The 18,440-nt window shown below is 39.0% G+C and overlaps 1 protein-coding gene across 1 annotated transcript in view; it reads left to right on the forward strand.

The window, feature by feature from the left end:
* The window catches only part of ATP2A2 (ATPase sarcoplasmic/endoplasmic reticulum Ca2+ transporting 2), a 49,297-nt gene extending 32,378 nt beyond the window's left edge, over positions 1–16,919 (forward strand). The window contains exons 10-20 of the mRNA XM_072879983.1: positions 2,489–2,591; positions 3,129–3,260; positions 3,352–3,474; positions 3,647–3,865; positions 5,248–5,583; positions 5,813–6,033; positions 7,128–7,330; positions 8,610–8,695; positions 9,102–9,235; positions 10,295–10,412; positions 10,530–16,919. Of these exons, the coding sequence (XP_072736084.1) occupies positions 2,489–2,591; positions 3,129–3,260; positions 3,352–3,474; positions 3,647–3,865; positions 5,248–5,583; positions 5,813–6,033; positions 7,128–7,330; positions 8,610–8,695; positions 9,102–9,235; positions 10,295–10,412; positions 10,530–10,799 (1,945 nt within the window). The 3' untranslated portion in view covers positions 10,800–16,919. The remainder of the gene's footprint in view (positions 1–2,488; positions 2,592–3,128; positions 3,261–3,351; positions 3,475–3,646; positions 3,866–5,247; positions 5,584–5,812; positions 6,034–7,127; positions 7,331–8,609; positions 8,696–9,101; positions 9,236–10,294; positions 10,413–10,529) is intronic.
* The last annotated feature ends 1,521 nt before the right edge of the window (positions 16,920–18,440 follow it).

Genomic DNA, 18,440 nt, shown 5'->3' on the forward strand with positions numbered 1-18,440 from the left:
AATTCTACTACGTATGAATTAGAATTGAGATTCAGTTATTGTAAACATCTCAACCTGGTGGAGTTTCACGTGCATGCCTCTGACTGCATGCAGTCTTCACCAATCTGTTTAATTTTCATAGCAGTTAAGACCATAGTGTTCTCAGCAGCTGGAAATCTTAATTCCCCATTCTCTTTTGTTTCAAAGCTAATTGCTGTCAAAAGCTTATGCTTTCATTTCAGGAGACTACATTTACTTAGGCAAGGTGACATTCTAGATCTTGTAAAGCAGCCAGCTATTACGCTTTAGCTGGTCTCGCAAGAGCTCTAGATAAACAAAATAATAAAATATAGTGTGGTGACAGATGTCGAGTATAATAGGACAGTCATCAATGTATGTTAATGTTCTATTTTTACTTGCTGAAATGGGGGAAATGTGAATAAGCATGTTAATCGCACTGCATTCACATACAGAAAGAACATTCTGTGAAAGGGAAATTACCACGGAAAGGCTGTTATTGGAGCATAAGGAAACAAATAGCTAAATTCTCAAACCTTTCGGGCTGACTTATTTCTGCATTTATGGGCAGCTTTTTTTAAAATTGGTGACTTTAAAGTAAGGTGACCAACTTCACCTTGGATTGCAAACTGTCACTGAAAGTAAAGTTTGGAGACCTTAAGAGGCAGTCTAGTCCATTGCACTGCCCTAAAGCAGGACCCGCTCTAGATACAAACCATTCTGGACAGCTGTTTCTTTGTTATACTTAACTTCAGATACTGTTGTCTTCCACAGCTGTATAGGCAGACTACTCTTTCATAACCATTAAGCGTTTTTGAAAATCAGTAATTTTTCACATGCTCTTAAAGTATTTGATACATAACTTCCCCTAAGATGCATTCAGAATATAAAATTACAAATATTTCTTACTGAAAAACTAAAATGTCATACCCAGGGGATGTTAGGAGATTGTCAAACAGAGTCTCAGCACACGCAATGTGCATGCTTACTTGCAGACTGAGAGCATAAAACTAACAATTAAGAATGGTGGCAAAAGCTAGCAGATTGCATTTGACCTTCATATGAGTTCATCTTTAGCTAATCGAAAAGCCTGAAGCTTTAAGGGAAAAAAAAAAAACCCTACAAAAAAAATCTATCCAGAACTGACCCCAGCAACTTAGACTCCATGTGCATTTGCCATTCTTCAGAAATTGTTGATAGGGAACACACAGGCAAGGGGGGCAGGAAAAAAGCCTGGTATAAGAAGTTATGGATATCCAAGTGTGCTCGTTTTCTTCAAGTTCAGAACAGGTGAAAACAGGAAGTATTAGCTGTGATAGATGAGGTGACAAACTGAGAGCTGCTGGGAACTTTAACGAGTTGAGAGGTTAAAGCCACTGCTTATGGCTGTAGAATTATATGCAAAATGAAACTTCAGAAGCATACTTGTGGTTTTTAAGATGCATTTTGTTCATATGCTGTGTTATACAACATTGTAATTTGTTTGCAGTACTACAAGAGACTGAATAAAAGCTTACATAATCGGACATGTCATAGTCTATGTTATGAATTCTTATGGAGTAGTGATCCATGTCTTTCTACCACCAGACCTTTTTCTTCCTCCTTGAGAGCTTTAATGAAAGATGTTATATATGAGTTATGTCTTGCTAACTTTGGAAGGGGGACGGTAACAGTATTGAACACTGTCTTGGTTCTTTTATGCTTACTCTAGAAGTATGCTAGTGTTCCAGAAAATTAATTCATTTTCTATCTATTTCCAAATGTGAAAGCAAAGAAGTTGCTGCATATTTGTGATGTCTAAATGTGCATTACTTCAGAAAAATGTACCTTCCCTCTTTCTAAGGACTTCAGATATTAATCATTAAGTGTATATGACTACTAGAAAAGAACATTTCTTTTCTAGTGGAATTTGTATTGTGAAATGACTTAGCTTTTCATTGGTTTAGGAGGTTCACATATATAGTACAGATTGATTTTTAAGAAATTAATAGAAGCCAAATTTACTTTTATGCTTGCCCAGTGCATGCATTTCATGCATGGCAGTAAATCTGCAGAATATGCAGTAAGACTAAGGAAGCTAAGCTCCTAAGGTATCCAACAATATCCCTCTCCTACTTGGAATTCCCCTCTAAGTCCTGCGCATACTCTAATACGGCTTTCATATGCCTCTTCACTGAGCTCTTTTACTTCTCTATGTTGCTGTACGACTGTCACTGAAAGAAATAAGGTTTTGCAGTTCAGGTAGTGATTTCATTGATAATCATGTCATTCTGTTCATGACTGTTTGATCTAAACTTCAGAATTCACCTTTATCAAACCTGCTCTTCTCAACAATTTCTGGTTCTGTAGTTCCAAGTTCATAACTAATAAGCATTGTACTAAATGGAAAGGGATTGGAAATGGAAATGTAAAGGGATTAAAGAAGGGAAAAAGGTGAGATGCTAATACTAAATAACTAACTTAAATCTCCCCCTTTTCTTCCTTTGGAAAGGCATAAAGATGACAAACTTATTAAATGTAGCCAGTATGATGGCCTTGTGGAACTTGCAACGATCTGTGCACTATGTAATGATTCCTCTTTGGATTACAATGAAGTAAGTACATATCCTAGAACAGGGGAGAGTGTGAGAATGAGGATTAATGTTTGTTCTTATCTGTCTGTGTAATACCTTTTCAGTGGTAAATCTCCTTCTAGTCAAGGAGGAGAGTATTTAGGTCCTCTTAAGTATTAATTCTGGGAATGACTTGTTAGTTGAACACTAAGAAAACTAAAGCCAGGCAGCAAGTGTAATCTGGAACTTGGAGATCTCTTGGTGTGTAGAATGCGCTGCTTCTTTCTTGCTTTGCCTCGCCTCCTGAAGATTGCTACATCTCGTAATGACTTAAATGCTTGATGATAAAGTACTGACATCCTTCTCTGGTGGTCCTGAGAGTAAAGGCTTGAAATTTCCTACAAATTATACTCTTCCAAGTTGCTTTTTAAAAACAGTTTTGCTTGTTTCATAAGCCATAGTATGTCTTGTTAAGCTTTTTTTTCCCCATTGTGAAACTTGAACTTTTGTCTCTGGTAGTTTCCAAGGTGAGGTTTAAAGTAAACTCCGGTGTTTTTGTTTGCTTTGTGTTAACTAAAGGCTAAGGGAGTATATGAAAAAGTTGGTGAAGCTACAGAAACGGCGCTTACCTGTCTGGTTGAAAAGATGAATGTATTCGATACAGACTTGAAAGGACTTTCTAGAATTGAACGTGCAAATGCTTGCAACTCGGTCAGTACTGTTTTATCTGGAATTCATTGGGGAGTGAGTTTTGTGGTATGTATTATCTAAATGTGTTTTTATGCTATTGTTTTTTTATAAGGTGATAAAACAACTCATGAAAAAAGAATTCACTCTGGAATTCTCAAGAGACAGAAAGTCTATGTCTGTCTATTGTACACCAAACAAACCAAGCCGCACATCCATGAGCAAGATGTTTGTTAAGGTCAGTTCCTCACTTGAGAAAGTGTAGTTATGGAATGACTGCAAAGGTAGCACAATACTTAAAAATTATGGCACAACTGCAGCTTGAAGATGAAGGAAGGACTTTGTAATTTGAGCAAATGTTGTAGTGGAGTGGGATTTATTAAGCTAAATTTTTTTTTTTGCCTCTGCAGGGTGCTCCTGAAGGTGTAATTGACAGATGTACACATGTCCGTGTTGGAAATGCTAAAATACCGTTAACCTCAGGAATTAAGCAGAAAATAATGTCTGTCATTAGAGAATGGGGAACGGGTAGAGACACATTGCGTTGCTTGGCTCTGGCGACCCATGACAATCCACCCAGAAAAGAGGAAATGAATCTTGAGGACTCCTCAAATTTCATTAACTATGAGGTAAGTTTAGTAAAATATCCTTTTAACACTTCTGCCTCTCCCAAACTGGAGAATGGTGACTCCTTATGTTTGATTCTTCCTTGAGGAAGTTACATCTGAGAATTTTCTCTTTCTGGTTATTTTTGATGTCAGACACAATAGTTAGCCACATGTGTGGAGGGAATGCTCAGTTTAAGAAGAGACTATATATCTCTTTGAAGAAACTTAAGGGATAAAACTTGGAGTATTCTGTGGTTTTTGATACCTGTCACTCCTACTTCATTGCCCCAGTTTATTTTGGGTTTAAAAGAAAAACACTGTGTGTATTCTTGGTGGCTAGTATACAGGCTGCTGCTTGGATAAAAGTATAAGAAAAAAAATCAGTTAAACAGCCACCTGTGCAAATTGTATTATTTTATATATGTACATAAGGTCCTCGGGATCATAACACCTTAAACTGTTTTCAGAGTCAGTCTCTGAAAACAATTCCAAAAATTGCATTGTGGTTTAATGGTTTTAATGGCTTTAATGGTTTTCAGTTTGATATTGCTCAACTGCAAGACCTCTTTGGGGATTTTGTGATGAGATACACCTGCCATTTTGTGCTCTGAGGGTCAAGTTCACTTCCCTTTTTCCATATTGTCAGCTGCAAAAGCTCTGTACATGATGATCATCTTAGCTACTCTGTAATTTTCCAATGAAATCTGTATCTAGGATTTAGAGGGGGGGGGGAAATGACAACAGTTATCCGAGAGTTTGTGGCTTGTGCACTGTGCTCCTGGCACTGACGAAAAAGAGACTTGACTGCTTGCAGGTCGAATTTGCAAGGCTGACAACTAGAGCACATTTTAACTAATAAAACGGGTGCATTTGAAGCAAGATATGTTTGGAAAGGTAGGATCCCTTTTCAGAGTGTGGTCATGCTCTGGAAATTAACTGTGTCCTCTCATATGCTCATCATGTAGGTGGTACCATGTAGTGTTGTGATTCCAAAAGCATTAAATTCTTATTTACCTTCTCTTACTTGTTAATGTGCGTCTAGATTTGTGACTTTTCAGTTCTTCTCCAGCTGTCTGAATTCAGAGTCAGAGCTAAAGTGCTGTGAAGACTTTGTATGGTGAAACAGATAGCCCCTCTGAAGTAACCCTTTCAGGAAAAAGAAAAAACTGATATAAGAGCAAGTATATCATGCATAATACACTGGTTTTGACCAAATGGCAGGATGACATAGGCCTCTGTCTCAATTGCTCAGTGTAGAACTGCAGAATATTGTGGACAAGGAGTAAAAACAAATGTCACTACACTGAGAGATATTTAGCATGCAAGCAAAATTATTGTTTTGCTAATGTCAAATGAGAAGTCTACAGGATCTTGCACTAAAACTTGGTGCTGTCTTGTTTCAGACCAACTTGACCTTTGTCGGCTGTGTGGGTATGCTGGATCCCCCAAGAATTGAAGTAGCTTCATCTATAAAGTTGTGCAAACAAGCTGGTATTAGAGTTATTATGATTACTGGTGATAATAAAGGCACAGCAGTAGCTATTTGCCGTCGTATCGGTATCTTTGTGGAAGATGAAGATGTTTCTACAAAAGCCTTTACTGGTCGTGAATTTGATGAACTCTCACTCGCTGCCCAGAGAGATGCTTGCCACCATGCCCGTTGCTTTGCTCGTGTAGAGCCTTCCCACAAATCTAAAATTGTTGAGTTTCTTCAGTCTTTTGATGAGATTACAGCTATGGTGAGTAATTGAACTTTTACTTGGTTTGAAAGGCATACACTGTGTTTAAACCCAAATTATGCCTTGTCAGACTAATACCTCATTCTGGAAAAAGCTTCTTCCACGTTCTGCACTTAAGTGATTTTTTTAAAGATCCAAAACCACACCCAGTGCAGAATTCCTTTCTAGTCCTGTGTGTAAGTGCCCACCTCTTCTTTTTTTTTTTTTAAACTTTAAATTCTTGTTTTAGACTGGTGATGGTGTCAATGATGCCCCTGCATTGAAGAAAGCAGAAATTGGAATTGCTATGGGTTCTGGTACTGCAGTGGCTAAAACTGCTTCTGAAATGGTTCTGGCAGATGATAATTTCTCAACTATTGTAGCTGCTGTGGAAGAAGGACGTGCAATTTATAACAACATGAAACAGTTCATTCGTTACTTGATCTCCTCCAACGTTGGAGAAGTTGTTTGGTATGTTTAAAATGGGGGGGGGGGGGTGTGTTGTTTTTTTTTCTTTGAACCAGAGTAGTGATGATGGAGTCTTTTGTTAGTTATTTATTTACTTCCACTATTTCTCACCAAAACCAGAGAAACAGGTTCTCCAGGTAATTGATCATTGTGATTGTGCAGAAGTCTGCATACTTTTAGCCTAGTCTTTACTGGAGAATTTTAGCATACCACAAAAGATTCACATCGCATTGCATGTAATATTCTAGCTCAGTAGGTGGCTAAATGCTTTACAATTATTTCTATTACTGGAATAATTCTCTAGAATAGGAAAATAAAAACCTTAATCAAATATTACAAGATCTGGTATTTTGGATAACTTAGCCACAGATATAACTTAGATGCTTGTTTAACCCCAAGTTACGGACGAACGTCTCTTCTGTGTCTTTGGAAGAAATGGTGACCCAATAACATAGAATGCATTTCTGGTAACAGAATGTAAATATTGATCTCCTAACAGTTGCTTATATCAAAGTATACTTTCTCCCAGAGTGGAATATAACACAGCAATTATCTTGCCTTGTTTCTTGTAAACTTCAAAGCTGTCCTTCATATGGCTCTTGCTGCAGCCCCTGTTTCTGTTCTATTTATTCACACAGGCTTGGAGCCATGAAAGCTACATGCTCATTAAATTTTTGGAGGGACTAGCAGTAATCTAGCTAAATGAAGCTTAGTCATTTGAGTTAAAATGCTATTATGTGTGCAAAAGTTTTAGTGTCTTTTAGAAAGTGGCTTGCAAGCCTTTATGCATGTATGTATATATTTACCTATACAGACAAATAGAGTGGGGAAAAAACAAGACTAAAGCAGAAACTCTTCAATTCCTGAAGTTACCAGAAGAGGATAATGCTTCAAAACTTATATGCCAGTAGTTAGAAGTGTTTGCTATTGGATGGATAAATTTTTAGTTTTCTGAATGTGAATATTCAGCTTGTGATATTAAATGGCTAATTCTGTATGAGAGAACAGAAGTGATGCTACAGGCTTAGGCTTAAGCATTAAAAGGACTTATTTACATGCACAAGAATAAGCTTATAACTGGTGGGGTGTTTTTACAGTATCTTCTTGACTGCTGCCCTGGGTTTTCCTGAAGCTCTAATTCCTGTCCAACTGTTATGGGTAAACCTTGTGACGGATGGTCTCCCTGCTACTGCTCTGGGCTTTAATCCTCCTGATCTTGATATCATGAATAAGCCACCACGCAACCCTAAAGAGCCACTGATCAGTGGATGGCTCTTCTTCCGTTACCTAGCTATTGGATGTAAGTAGTAATAGCTTATTTTTTTTAAGTAAACTTAGGCAGGTAAATTTTTTTTGAGATCCACTTGAAAGTAGTTTGTCTAATCTCTTTGTATGCTGAAATCTTGAAAGCTAGCAATAGATGTTCTGTGGAACTGGTATTCTTCCTTTTTGTTTCGAGATTCACACTTTATCTTGCACATTTGCAGGCAGTGCCATGATTGGAACAGTAAAGTTGTGATTTTTTTTTTTGTCACTGGTAGCAACTGAGGCACCAAAAGCCCTAGTTGCATAACATCAGTATGACATTCACCACTTCATCAGAATCTTTTGATTTTTGACAACTAGGAAACCATTAGAAATTTTATATACTTCTATACTGGATTAGACCTTCAAAATTGTCTGATAGTGGATGCTGTTACAGTCCTCATAAAGAGGGAAGCCCTTCAGGAATAGATGAACTTAGGGCCAAGTTTGGCCTCTGTTCTCAAGCAGTCACCTATTTGCCTTTTCCCATTTGACTCATTCCAGGCTGAAATGCTTTTAGCTCAAAGCATTGAGATAGCAGATTTTAGCTTGTCCATGCAATAATGGTCAGCCTTAGGAAGATGCATGTTGTGGGATTGGGATTGAAGAACCAAGACCAGCAATTAGTGAATATGCACCTGCATTAGCTGTTGAGGCTGTACATAGAACTACTGCTAAATCTGAAAATGACAACTGTCATGTATCTAACTTACCATTTTTGTGCTTAAGTAGAAGAACACAACAGGTTTGCTGGCATGGCTATAATCGGGGGAAAATAAAGGAATATCAGTTTGTGAAATCATACCAATTTGTGAAATCAATGGACGTAGATTTAAACCTTAAATATAGCTATAGTACTGTAAAGCTAGAAAAAGTATCTACAGGGTTACTTAATGCACACTGTCTTCATGCCAGAAGTTGTGACCTTAATTTTCCTGACTTCATAGATCTTTAAGTAAACCTCAGTATTAGTTAATGTAAGTACGGACACATTGGGTTCTGAGAGGGAAAAAGAAAAATTGCAGGTTTATTACTCCAAGTGATATCCTTGTTTGCCTTAAGTCCTAGCTGTCAGCTTCCATAAGCAGATATTAGTAGAGTGTTTAATGGTTAAGCTGCTAACTGGTGGAGCAGATTTCCTGCACAGGAGATAGATGAATTACAGTCTATTTTTTTACAGTACTGGAGGTCTTGAGGTAGAAGTTCAAGTGTGGCAAGTGAGATCTCTCGCATACAGTTCACAACACTGAAAAAAGCACTTTGTTTTCTTTAAGGTTATGTTGGTGCTGCCACAGTGGGTGCTGCTGCTTGGTGGTTTATCGCTGCTGATGGTGGTCCAAGAGTTACCTTTTATCAGCTGGTATTTGCTCAGTTTAATATCTTGGGGGGGAGAGGGGAGATACATGCTTCTTTCATACTTGTTACTTGAAATGACTGTAGAGAAACAGTAGGTTACAGAAATTCATATGACGAGATGTTTTCAGACTTGTTACTGTAAAACTGGATCATGATTAATAAGTCGTAATACTAAAGCTCAAAGGTGGGATACCTGAGCTTCTAAGCAATTTGAAGGACTAATTGCCATCTTGTAAGTAAAAGATTAATGGGGATTTTCGTAAAGCTGGCAAAAGTTTAAAACCAGTGCTTATAGGAGTCATATTAGAAAGTTTTGTTTTCATAATACTCGCTGCTTATTTCATAATTGCCTATTTTACACTTTAAAAGTTAACAAGCTGTGGAAGTGAGTTCACATTGTTCTGTTCCAGAGCCATTTTCTGCAGTGCAAAGAGGACAATCCAGACTTCTCTGGTGTTGACTGTGTGGTTTTTGAGTCTCCATATCCAATGACAATGGCTCTTTCTGTACTTGTCACCATAGAGATGTGCAATGCTCTCAACAGGTTAGTATGTCCAAATAGGAAAGCAAGTTTCTGCATAGCTTATCCAAAATCCTACCTTTTGTGCAATTTGATTCTTAGTGTATGGACACTAAGATGGAGAATGAGTCATACTTCCTTTCTGAATCCTGGTAGTGCAAACAAAATGACTCTCTTAGATAACACTTGAGATCTCTTATCATAAGGTATATTTTTAAGTCTGCCAATTCACTCTGGTATTTTACTAAGCATGAGCAACTGAAATGTTTTCCATTATTTCTAATCTAAGCTTAATCAATCAGATTATCTCTCCTATGTTGGTATAAAGTGATATCAAGGAGAACTAAAATAAGAATACTGAAGATACGGAAAATAGTTTTTCCTGCCCTAAGGGAGTGTGGGTTCAGCCAATTAATATTAGATTATAAATGGAAACCACTAAATAGCACAATGTCAAGGGTATTTTTCTTCAAATAGCTTAGAGGTCAGTTAATTTAAAAACAAATAAACTTTAAATACAAGTGTACTGCGGTAGTCCTACATAGTAAGATACTGCTCTATATATGATGTTCTGGATCTCAGCCTCTTCTGCAGCATAGCCTAAATGCAGATTGAATCTGCAGAGCAGAATTAACAAGCAAGCATTAAGAAGGTGTAAGTACTTGACCCTCTGTATATCCAGTTGTTAAGTGAACTTCAGAAGAAGTAGGTGCACTAGGTCCCAGCCATATAGTAGACTGGAGAGGATTCAGTCTTATGCTGTTATGCCCATCTTTCCCTTACCCCTCCCACGGAGAGGATGTTGGGGTCTTAGCAAAAAAGGTAGACTAGATCAGGAATGAGCAGAACACACAAAAGCTTTCAAAAATAAATGTGCAGCTAAACTGTGACTGCTTTGCTAAGCAGACTTCCAAAGTTGTTTAAAGTTGCAACACATATAAACTGTATCTTGGTGTCTTCCTTTCCTTCATGACCGGGATAATTTGTGACTTGCCATGCTGTTTTCTTTCCAGCTAGTTTTCTGACTTACTGAATTTCCTATTGGTATCTTACATACACGTATGTACCATGTTTCTATTGCAGTCTGTCAGAAAATCAGTCCTTGATGAGGATGCCCCCATGGGAAAATATCTGGCTGGTGGGCGCTATTTGCTTGTCCATGTCACTCCACTTCCTTATCCTTTATGTGGAACCGCTGCCAGTAAGTGCATGTATCTTACACCCATCCCTGAACTTGGAGATAGAGCAAAAACTTGTCTGGAGCTTAAGGCAAGGGATGGAGGGGAAGAAAAGATGTAATGCTTGGCTTTTCTTTCAGATTATCTTCCAGATCACACCTCTGAATGTGACGCAATGGCTGATGGTATTGAAAATCTCACTACCTGTCATTCTGCTGGATGAAACACTTAAATATGTGGCCCGTAACTACCTGGAACCTGGTAAAGATAGTGTGCGGCCTGCCACCAAACCATGTTCTTTGTCAGCATGCACCGAAGGAGTTTCCTGGCCGTTTGTGTTCATTACTATGCCCTTGGTTATCTGGCTTTACAGCACAGACACTAACTTTAGTGATATGTTCTGGTCTTGACTGACATGGTGACAAGTTTTACATTCAAGGAAAAAGTTTAACTTAATTTTTTTATTGTTTAGAGCAACTGTCTATTTCTGCTGAATTTTCACATGAACATATTTGCCGGTGATGGAGGTTTCATAATCTAGATTTTGGTTTTTTGCTTTTTCTGACTTCAGTGGGGGCAATATATTCCTCTTTTATACACAGTTAAAAGTGTCCATTGACATGTACAGAGAACTAACACTATTTTATGCAAATATTTTTTTGTAGATGAAAAGCATGTACAGTGTTCTGTTCGATAGTCTATTCATCATGTAAAAAAAAATAAATTTTTTTTTGAGCCAGCGGACACTATCAGACTAAATTGGCAGCAGATTTTAGGGAATGAATGTGTTTCGTCTAAAACTAAAAAAGCATGTAACTGTTTGTCTTCTGCATGATCATCCAAACTTAATTTGTCATAAAGTCAGGTTTTATTCGTAAGCAGAACTTTCTGCACTGGGTAGAGAGTACTGCTACCTCGGTCAGGATTTCTTCTCTGTTTCCCCTCTTCCCGTTCCCTCACTCTCAGTTCTTGACTGTCCGTGTTTACACCAGTTTCTGTATGAGGTATGCCTAATCGTGCTCGTGCAGAAAATATCATTCCAGGTGCAGCCTGCTGGGGTTCTTCCATACTCTGAACACACATAGGGTTGTTTTTTTAAGATTATTTATTTAAGCGTCTATTGTATTTTATTGTAACAGACCTTATTTTGCCAGTGTTGCCCATTATGCACGGATAGGGAGGGCTACTTCTGTCTACTTAAATCTAAAGCAAGCCTTTTTTTAAAATACACAGTCTGTTTTAATTCCAAAAGAGGGTTTAAGTTGGGTTTTAATACCTTATTTACATGTGTCAGATCCTTTCTTCCCTCCCCCGCCCCTGCCCCTGATCAAAATTTGTAATGAGACCTGGAAAAACAACTTGCACTGCATAGCTAGAAATTGGATTTCCTGCACTTAGGGCACTAATGATCAGTTGTATACATGGAGTTACTCTGCTGGCCTGTTGTTAGCCTGACTTGAAGTAACAAGTTTGTGTGTGTGTTTTGTAAAATCTGTAAATAGCACATGACCAAATTGAACATATTGTATAGAACTATTTTTATTTTAATGTGGCACTAACCACCTTCATTATTACAGTAAATGTTAAAGCATGTTTTCAGATTCAGTCCTGTATCAACAATGTGTAAGTCATTAACAGTCCTAACTGTGGTGTTTTTCTCCAATGCCTTCCAACTTTCATCGACTAAAGTGAGTATTTCTCTTCCATTTCACCATGCCAGTGGTGACTTGCTGTAAAATAGCATATGCTGTATACATGTTGAAGAATAAATAGTAATTTCCTTCATTCCCATGCTGTGTTTTGTCAAACTCTGCTGTGCTACATTATTATCACCACTTTAGACTCTTTGTTTTGTGGTCTGAAGCTCAAATTACTGATTGCAAAGGCAAAGCTCTTGCTTTTGGTTTAGTGTATTTTAGGTCTTGTTTTATAGCACCAGGAGTTGTAGTGCCCCAAGATCTTAACAGCTTTTGGTCTTAAGTTTGAGATAAAATTGGACAAATCTGTAACTTAAGACAGTGACAGCTGTTCACATGAATGTTTAGTGTCCAAAACACTCTGGTACTTGTGGTCAGGTGCTGGTTTACTCCAAAGCTTTTTCCGGCTCTGAAATAGGGGATGCCCCTCTGAGCTGACCACCCTTCCCTAATCTCTGGTATCTGCAGTGCTCAAAGTGCAGGCGCTCCTCTTTGCAAAAACAGCTTCTTGCTTCCAGTAAGTGGAAACACTTTGTACAGTGGTCATATGAAAAGACAAAAGAACAGTCTCAGCTTAACAGGATAGTCTTTGAAAATTGTACTGGGGTCACTATGTCTTTGTAGGCATAGTGTTATCTTCTGCTGGCTCAGTCTGCTTTAGTAGCCAAATTCAAACAGCTTTCTGATGCCTCATAGAGGAAAATGATAGTTAAAAGCTATGTTCTGTCAGTGCCAGCTGGAATCCAGTGAGCACAGATAATTCTCTAGGTTTCAAGCTTTCAAATATAGATGCTAACGTCAAAATACACAGACCCTATCTGAAATTCCACTGCATTGTGAGTACTTGCTGTTTATATAGACTTTGACTTGTTTTAAGTTGATGCTGAAGTGACTCAGAGGAGCTGGACCTGATCATGTAGTAGGTGTGTTGCTGAACTGTTAGCATTTAAATCCTGTTTAATGTCCTCTTCAGTGTGGAAGAACCTGTCTTGGCCAAACTGAGGTTTTGCATACCACAAAACCAATGGCCAGCACTGGCTATTTGCTGTTATCAATAATAAATGAGCCATATGAGACTTGTCCCTGTTTCTTGAAACAGAAACATAATAGGTCATGTGATTTAGGATTCCTTGAGATCAAAATTATGTACAAGCATGTTATTTGTTGGAAACAAATACTAGCAAGTTAGTTCTATGTGCTCCCAGCATTGTTGACAAGCATTTTCCAGGGCGGGAACACCACTGAATCTTTGAACCCTGGTTCTGTGTGAACCTCCAGAGCACCATGTTGGTGGGCTCTTTTAAAGGCACGTATCTGACCCGTCACCATGAACTGGTTCTGCTTCTTGTACAATCCTATTCCTGTCTATTATGCCAAATAATCCTGCTATAATACCCCCTTTTTCCCTGTCTCTAAGAACCTGAAGGGGAAAATTACTGTTGATAAGTAGAATTCAGTCTTCAACAACTTCTTTGGATCTCTGTGTTGAAGATGACTCTTACTCCTTGTGTCATGGATTTCCACCCTGACATCTGAGTGCTCACTCACATTGCACATCTCGAGAGCACTTGCATTAGGGCCCTGTGTTCCTTAGAGTTTACCTTTGAAAGCTGGATGACCAGTGGGTGAATAGAGTGGCATTCATCTCTACAGGCTCCTGCAGTTATGGGAACAGTCAGATTTTTATAAGGTGCTCCTAAAGAGCCCAAGCAATTTTAATCTACCCTGGTTTTCTTTTATTTCTCCCAGTCTTGCTGTCCAAATTTTCCTGTAGAAATGGAGCATAGGGTTCCCTAAGATCAGCACTTATCTTGGCTTCAATGGCAGCTGTTGCTATGCTTTCAGTACTTCTGTTTCCCAAGTGTTGCCACTACATGGTAAATACCAGCCTTGTGTGGTCTGGACTGGCCAAATGTTAAGACCTACCATGAGCTTCCTCCCAGGCAGTGAAGCGCCCCTGCCCTGAAGTCCCTGTCTGCTGCAAGCTTCCTTGTGATCTTGGAGGTGGAGTGCTGTGGATCTGGTCTTAACCCTTCTCCGTTGAGCAGGCTGAGGGAGTGTGCTTCTGGCATTAGAATAGCATAAGGCAGCTGATGGCTTGGCTTTTCAATTACAGAAACTATAGAAATACAGTGCAAGGTTAGTAACGTGCTGCAAGAAAACGTGTTAACTAAAATGCTTATCCTTAATTGTGTAGATCCTGTCATTCTTTAGCTATCAGTCCTTTCATCTGGAGAAGCCAAGAAGGGAGAACTTTTCAATTTAGAATAGACTGACTTGCCAACATCTCAAAGTTGAAACTCTCACTTCATTTCTTTGTTCCCTATGTATTTCCTCTCCAGCCTCCTCACTGTATTAGGGTCATCTCGGGATAGAAGTAGGTAACTCCTATTTTAATGTGTTAGCCCTGTGAATATATAAAAGGAAGCACTTATTTAAGCAGAAATAACTCAAAAGTTACCCAGGCTTTATCTACCACCCCATTTTTAGAAAATAACTTTATACTTTTTGTTTCCTTTTGCTCTCATCTCACTGAGCTTTTTCATCTCTGCTGTTTTCTGGATTCCTTAGTGTCCTTGCATATTGCTACTTACATTTTAGTGTGAGAGAGGTGTGTAAGACTCGTATCAATCATGTGATTGATGCTACCTTATGCTAGGAACACCTGGAAAGATAGCAGCTTATGCTGGGAAACCAGTGGGGTTTGGTATGAGAGCAGCTCCTCCCAAATTCAGTGTTCTGTAGCCTGGTCCAAATCGGAGCAAAGAAAATGGTCAGACAGCTGCAGTCATACGTCAAATATTTAGACAGGGGCTTTTATCTTCGTAGTGCCTTGGGCCCTCTGCTTTCAGATGTGAGTGATTCAAAGTACTGTTTGTGAGCTACACAACGAGCTGCTCCTTTTTGCTGGCATCCAAGCAATAAAAATAGTTCATACTTGGTTTCCTAAAGTATTACTGCAAATAAGTGTGAAACAGGGTGCAGAAAAATATACACCAGTCTGTCAAAATGCTATGAGGCTTATGTTTGTAGGGAGACTGTTCTGGAGAAGGCTAATGGTAAGAAAATGAGTTTTTAATCTGATGATAAAATGCAGTACAGCAGTCCTCTGTCACAGTTCCAAGAACACAGCTGATGCACAGAATATACATGGTAAACAGCTTAAAGATGGTTGAACTTGCTGAGATGAAGGGAGGTAAAACCGATACAAAGTTGTCTGTCTCTTGCACCTGTCTTGTTTACTTCTTTGCACTTCTAACCATTAACTGTTTCCCTAATCTCTGCTAATTACATCCTTAATTACATTAATATGCATTTTCAAATCTTAGCAGGAGAGCCTAAATTTCATAGTGTTGAAGCAGTGTTTTGAAGAGCCACCATCAAGTTCTAGGGAATCAGAGTACACTGTTCTTCTCTCCTAGACGCAAGGCTAACCTTACGTGGTGTTTTAGGGGTAAAGTACAGTAGTAGCTTTATTACGTTGTACTCTACCCTTTGCCTACGCATTAATCTGTGTAGTTTAATGACTTCTTCAAAGCTTTCTTACTGCTTCCCAGAATAAGCTGCATAACTTGGAAAAGGGACATTGTTAGGTCACTTTGGGGCCAAACTTGCAATATAATGCCTTGATTAGGAAAACACCCTTAAAGTTCTTAAAAACTTGAGCTCAAGCGGTGTAGTATAGAACTTGAAAGTAAAAATTACAAATAACTGAGACTCGTCTATTGCCACTAGTCAGGCAGAGAAAGGCAAAAGCTATCTAAACATGTCTTAATTCTTTTTCACTGCAGTCTGCTGTAGGAAGTGCAGGCTTTGCTGATGATAAAGGGGGCTCTGCAGCATTCAGAAGAGCTGAGCCACAGTCAAAGGGTTCTAGGCTTTAAGAACAAAGTAACCTGAGAGTGTCCCTTCAATGAGAGAGCAGCCAGTTATCAAACTTCACTTTCTTCTTCACTGTTGATCTTAGTCTTGCTTGTGTAATGATACTTAGCATTCATCCTTTCATTAACTGATGCCTTTTCTTTCTTTCCTTTTCAGCAATACTGGAGTAATCGCTTCCTAAACAATTTTGCAGAAATGTAAGGTTGTTTTGTTGCGTGCATGTGTTTTTAGCAACACATCTACCAAAACTTCTGCATGTATCATGTGTAAAGATTCTTTGCTTCCCCTAAAACAAAACTCATTGTGTTCTCTGTGGAAGAAATGTGTGGTACCATTAGGACTTCATTATACAGATGTACAAATGTGCAATATAGCTTACCGAATTGGAAACTCTCTCCAGAAAAGTTTGGTTTCTGTGCTGCATGGAGAAGAGTTTGTTTATCCTTGAACAAGAGTCGCGGAGCTGTCAGCCAATTTTCCATATTTCTGTATGTAAAATGTCAGTTTATACAATGTACAATATCAAAATAATGCATGCCTTCGGTTGTAGACAAATCTTTCTCTGTATTGTATCATCCAAACATACTACTCTATAACAGCTTATGTACAATGCTACCCTATTTATAAAATTCATTGAAAAGACTACAGATGAATGTTGAACCGTAAGCCTCCAGTTCATAACTTTGGATTTTTTATCATGTGTGCAAATCAACCTATTTTGCACTGTAATGTAACTTATTTAAATCTAAGGCAGTAAGACAGATGTTGGTGCAATACAAAATATTGTGATGCATTTAGATAAAAAGCAACAACTGACTTTGCCAGTTACCACAACTGCATGTATGACCTTTAGAAGTTGTAAATAAGATCAGTTGTCTATTTACATGCCGGCAGTAAGAAGCATCACACCTAGTTTCATTTGTATCAGGTAAATAAATTTATTCTACAATACGTACTTTGCGTGTTATTTTATGCACTTTGTTTTCTGCAGGTACATGTGTACATACTTCAGTGCTCTCTCATATTCATGCCAGGATGACACTTACTAGCACCAACACCATTGCAATCTTTCCTCCTAGAACTATGCAGATGCCAGCTGCTCTTCCAGCAGTATTGACCTCCTCGCTGGTGTGATTTCCTCTGTCCAGGGGCTTGTGTGTGTGTTTAAGGGACACTGTCAAGTACTTTGATCACTCAATTTTTTTAAAATGCTCCATTGTTTGTAAAATCCCTCTGAGAAACTTAAAATAAACATTTCTTTCCCAACTACATCTTTATTTTTTGTCCTTTTCTGTTTTCTAAATTGCCCCAACCTGAAGTAGCTGCTAGTCTCTTCCCCTTTCCACAGGCCGAAGGAAGATAAACCAAATGTCATTGCTACAAAGCGTGCACCACAAGTGCTTCTCTCAGTTATGGCTTAGTCCATTCCCCAAAACACGGGCTGTTCTGCCACAAGCTCTCGGTGCAGGAGTCTGTGTTAAGCATTAGGCAAGATGAAAGCACTTCAAGGGTAAAAGCTGGATTTTCCAAGTGTCCTGTAATGCTCTGCTCCAGAGCCCACAAACGAAATTTTGTTTGGAATAAGAGAAGGGGGAGCCTCTCTAAATATGCAACTTCAGCAAACTTCAGTAATGTGTTTTAAATTAAGTGTAATGCCTCTTAACCTCCAGCTCGTGATACCAGCACGCTGCTAGCAAACAGTGTTATCCAAATGAGGTGACATGTCTGAGACCCTTCAAACACGGCAGCGTGAAGTTTAAAAATACTAGGGTTGAATTCCACTGTTCAGCTGAACTATAAGATGGTGGAGGATGCATTAATACATAGGGCTGAACTGCTCATGCCTGCTTCCTACTATGGTAGTGTTCTAAGCAAGCTGAGCTCTGCTCCTAACCTCTGGGCTGAGGCTGTCAGAACCGAGTTCAGCACTCAGCTGTTATCTACAACTGCAGCTCTTCCCGCCGCCTTATTTATAGCCCGTCTTCAGCACACGCCAACAGCACTGTCACCAGCAACCCTTCCAAGCTGGTGCCCTGTGGACAGTACACCCGAAGGCAGGGGCAGGCATCCCGTTAAGGCTTTACACGGACACCTGAGCTAAATGGCTGAAGTCGTTTGTCCAGAACACAGTGAAGAAACTGCCCCATTAGCACCTCTCCCCTTGTCATAACCTCTAGCCTTGCTTTAATCAGGAAGCAAGGAAAGAGAGGAAAAGGAGGCTCACTTCTTTCTCAACAGCAGGCAGCTAAAGTCCAGTTTCTCAGACCTACACCCTCACGGGTTGTACCAACACAGCTGTGTGAAAGTCACTCCTGCTGATCTGCTGCCCCTTTTTTCAACTTAAAGAAATACATGTCACCAGCACTGGTACCAAATGTAAAGTTTAGTGATGATATGAAGTCATTGTTCAGTAAACAGCTCGTGCTCTGTCTGCATTGCTGTCATGGCGAGTTACATTCCACGGAAGGTTTC

This window comes from Ciconia boyciana, chromosome 15, assembly GCF_034638445.1.
Source record: "Ciconia boyciana chromosome 15, ASM3463844v1, whole genome shotgun sequence".
Lineage (NCBI taxonomy): Eukaryota > Metazoa > Chordata > Aves > Ciconiiformes > Ciconiidae > Ciconia > Ciconia boyciana.